The sequence below is a fragment of the Pollachius pollachius genome, assembly GCF_949987615.1.
Source record: "Pollachius pollachius genome assembly, chromosome: 8".
Classification (NCBI taxonomy): domain Eukaryota; kingdom Metazoa; phylum Chordata; class Actinopteri; order Gadiformes; family Gadidae; genus Pollachius; species Pollachius pollachius.
In genome coordinates, this window is record NC_136941.1 from 24,769,410 (window position 1) to 24,773,391 (window position 3,982).

A 3,982-nucleotide genomic window follows, 5' to 3' on the forward strand; every position below is an offset into this window, starting at 1 on the left:
ACAGACAGAAGACGAGAGGGGAGGTGCTCCCACACGTGCTGAGTTAACTCAAACAAACACGGCCCTCCCTCCCCCAGAGGCGGTCCCTGGAGCGAGTCCGGCCTGCCTGTGTGCGTGCGTGCGTGCGTGCGTGCGTGTGTGCGTGCGTGCGTGTGTTGATGAGTGAGCGGGCGTGTCCGCAGCCTTTGATGGGACATTGAGCAATGCACACGCTGCAACCCCGCTGGACGGCCTGTAGGGGGTTCCTGGCCCCCCTGCTGGCCTCCCTGCCCCTCCTGCTGCTGTCCTGGCCGGCCCCCGCCCACGGGGCCATCTACATGCCCAAGCACTGTGAGTACCTCTGGAGACGCCCTCCTACTGCAGGAACCCCCCCACACCTGGATCAGACAGTCAGGAACCACCTCACTACATGGGAAGGCAACATGATGATGCATGAGACACATTCACACGCCAAGACTGTAAATATACTTTCAAATAGTCCCCCAATCTCCGTAGGAGCCCACTGGCCCTGAGCACGTTGAGGTCATAGGTCAGAAGGGCCTCCGAGGAGAAGGAGGAGAGGATGAGATCGGATTCCTCTGATTATTTATTGGATGACAGCCTGATTTGCATGAGTAAGGCAGTGGGGAGTGTGTGAGTTTAAGTGCGTGCGTGCGTGCGTGCGTGCGTGTGTGTGGCCGGGCAGGGGTGGTTACAGAGCAACATCAATAGGAAATGGTTTAACAGAACGGAAAGAGAAGAGCAATGAGCAGGAGGGAGAAAGTGCTTAGGAAGATAAAGTGTGTGTGTGTGGGGGGGGGGGTATCGACCCTGGATCGTGGTGAGTCTTCATCAGTAAAGAGCAACGCATTCATCCAGACATCTTAGTCTTCATAATGTCAATCTCATTTTAGTTTCCTGGACTGAAATGAAAAGTGCCAGGTCAATCTCTAAGGCTAATTGAATATTGTGTTGTGCTTGAGCTATGTGTGTGTCCTTGGGCGACTGCACAACGACCGTATATCAAAGAAACTCCTTTGTCTCCTCCCTGCTTTCCTTGTGTTGTGGACAACACAACACAGATAAAGTGGAGAACAGTAAGTAACTTCCTTTGTATTGATTACCGCTGTGTGTGTGTGTGTGTGAGTGTTTCCGTCTTTCTGTGTGTATGTGTCTGTCTGTCTGTGTGTGTGTGTGTGTGTGTGTGTGTGTCTGTCTGTCTGTCTGTCCTTCTGTCTGTGTGTATGTGTCTGTCTGTCTGTGTGTGTGTGTGTGTCTGTCTGTGTGTGTGTGTGTGTGTGTGTGTGTCTCTCAGTGTCTGTCTCTCTCTTGTTAGCTACTGTGTCTTGATAACATTCCTCATCAATGGTTATGTCTCATTCTAGGTGCAGAGTAGCACATTAGACTGTTTCATATAATTACCTGGTTTATGAATCCTGCGTTTAACTTCCCAAAGAGAAGAAGTAAAATCCCACCCAGAGAAGGTTTTCCCTCAGGGTCTCAGCCCCAGCTCCCTGTAGCGGACACTTTTATCTTAAGCGACTTACAACGGGTAATGCACACATTCACGGCGGAGCCGACCGCGCAGGGCGACAGCCAGCTCGTCAGGGTGAGGCGTCTCGCTCAGGGACACCTCGACACTCGGCTAGGAGGAGCCGGGGATGGAACCAGCAACCTTCTGGTTACCGGCCAACCCGCTCTACCTCCTGAGCTAAGCCGGCGTCCTATGGGTCCTGAAGCAGCTCATGAATTGCATGTGTTGTTTGTCTGTGGAGGCGAAGTGCTATGAGGTGCTTTCACCACGCCCTCCTCTCCACATCCAGCCCTGATTCACAACACACTGCCTCAGAGCATCCAGACTCTGAGAGCAGCATTCAATGTCCATTAGAGGCCTTTCAATGCGGCTTTGGTAAGAGACATAAAAACACTTTGGTGAACTGAAACATGTTTCATGCTTTACTCAACTCAGGATTCAGGAGGTAGTAGATTCTCAAAGACGCCAATAAAATGACACCGCTGACATCCCTTCGGGTTTCATTAGAGCAGGAAAAGATAGAGACCGAACCACAGGATGAATGATGTGTTCACGACAGGGGCGTAGGGATGAGTTTAACATTGGGGGGGACACATATCGGAAACCTGACAGATCCGTTAATGGTTTGAACGGAAATATGTCATAAATTAACTACACTGAAAAAATTCACAAATATATTTCATTCTGCTAAAAAGATACATTTGTAAATGTAAAGGAAAACACATTTTGAACGGCGGTAATGAACTGATAAATATCAAATCAATTCTTTAATCGCTCAATCATCCAGTTTTGTAGAATAAGAAGCGGTGACAAGACGCTGTGTTGCGCTTTCAAAATAAAATAAAATATTTTTCTCCCCCGGTATAATTTTTAGGTGGGACAAATGCGCCTGTCTCCAATATTGGAGGGGACACGTCCCCTCCGTCCCCCCCGGTTCCTACGCCCTTGGTTCACGGTGTAGTTTAGGGCACCAAAGCATTCATGGTCACTGTGATGTCTCATCTCACTCTCTGAAGCTGTGTATGTGTAACCTGTCATGTATTAACCAGTGTGTGTGTGTGTGTGTGTGTGTGTGTGTGTGTGTGTGTGTGTGTGTGTGTGTGTGTGCGTGTGTGTGTGCGTGTGCGTGTGCACAGTGTCCCAGCCCCCGGTGCTCATAGATTTCCCAAAGTCCTTAACGGCCTTCTATCCAGACGATATCGCCCTCCCGTGCAAGGCCACTGGCATCCCCACGCCCACGTACGTACGCCTTCACCTGCAGACAGCACCCTAGACCTCCGTCATCATCACCACCACACACCCTCAGGCAGGGCCAGCACCCACTGGGAGTCAACTCTGAATAACACCAGACGAATCATGATAATGGTGTCCATCAATGAAAACAGAAACCCTCAGGCCCATGGGTCAGGGGCTGACCTGTATCTGTGAGCTCCTCCCCCTGGGCAGAAGCTCCTCCCCCTGGGCAGAAGCTCCTCCCCCTGGGCAGAAGCTCCTCCCCCTGGGGATAGTGTCTGTATGTGGACTTGAGGGTTTCAGCACACAGTTTCAGAAATAATCGAATGAACTTGTTGAGACAACAGATATGCCGCTGATACGATTTTCCGTTTCCAAGGGGCTCGGTCGCATCGTTGGCATGGCGATAAATGTCCAGCTAATGAAATGTGTGGTGTTGGCCAGACGAGGCCGGTTTATAGGGTAGCTCTTCCTGCCAGGAACTCATCATCTCTCTCCCTCAACCACCACACCTTATGGAAATGGGACGTTCATGACGTTGATTGCATATATATTTAGTATATGCAATTAATATTTAGTCAGTTCCTCACTGATGCTGTAGCATTAGATCAGATTGGACTGTAATTCCCTGGGCAGCAGGAGGCTCTGTTATGGTGCCCCCCCCCCCCCCACATCCTGCTGGTAAGGCAGAGTACAGGTGAGGAAAGAAAGTGCGTTGAATGAAATGGCGATCCTGTGCTAGGCCTCGCCCTGCTCCCTGTCCCTCTGAGGCCGTCCGACCTGGGTTAGCTCAGTGCTTTGTTCTCTTTCTTTTTTCCTTTCCCATTTGAGTTTCTTGAGTTAAGTCCTCTTCCTAAAGTGTTCAACCTTTTAAGACTCATTATGATAAAGAGGTTTTATAAATAGACACAACGATACGTAACTATCTGTCTCTTCTCCCTCTCTCTCCCACTCTGTCTCCCACTTCTCTCCCTCTCTCTCTATCTCACTCTCCCCCCTCTCGCTCTCTCTCTGTCTCTGTCTCTGTCTCCCTCTCTCTCTCTCTCTCTCTCTCTCTCTCTCTCTGTCTCTGTCTCTCTCTCTGTCTCTCTCTCTCTCTCTCTCTCTCTCTCTCACTCTCTCCCTTTCCCTCTCTCTCTCTCCCTCCCTCTCTACCTCTCTCTCTCAGGTTTCGCTGGGTGAAGGACGGCCGTCAGTTTGGTGAGGAGCTGGTGGGCGATGGGACTCTTTCAGGCG

At 50.5% G+C, this 3,982-nt stretch overlaps 1 protein-coding gene across 1 annotated transcript in view; it reads left to right on the forward strand.

The window, feature by feature from the left end:
* Positions 1-203: 203 nt before the first annotated feature.
* l1camb (L1 cell adhesion molecule, paralog b) overlaps positions 204-3,982 on the forward strand; it is a gene marked incomplete at both ends in the record, with an annotated part of 25,216 nt that continues 21,437 nt past the window's right edge. The window contains 3 exons of the mRNA XM_079741191.1: positions 204-330; positions 2,650-2,752; positions 3,915-3,982. The exon at positions 3,915-3,982 is cut by the window's right edge and continues 102 nt beyond it. Coding sequence (XP_079597317.1) covers positions 204-330; positions 2,650-2,752; positions 3,915-3,982 — 298 coding nt within the window. The remainder of the gene's footprint in view (positions 331-2,649; positions 2,753-3,914) is intronic.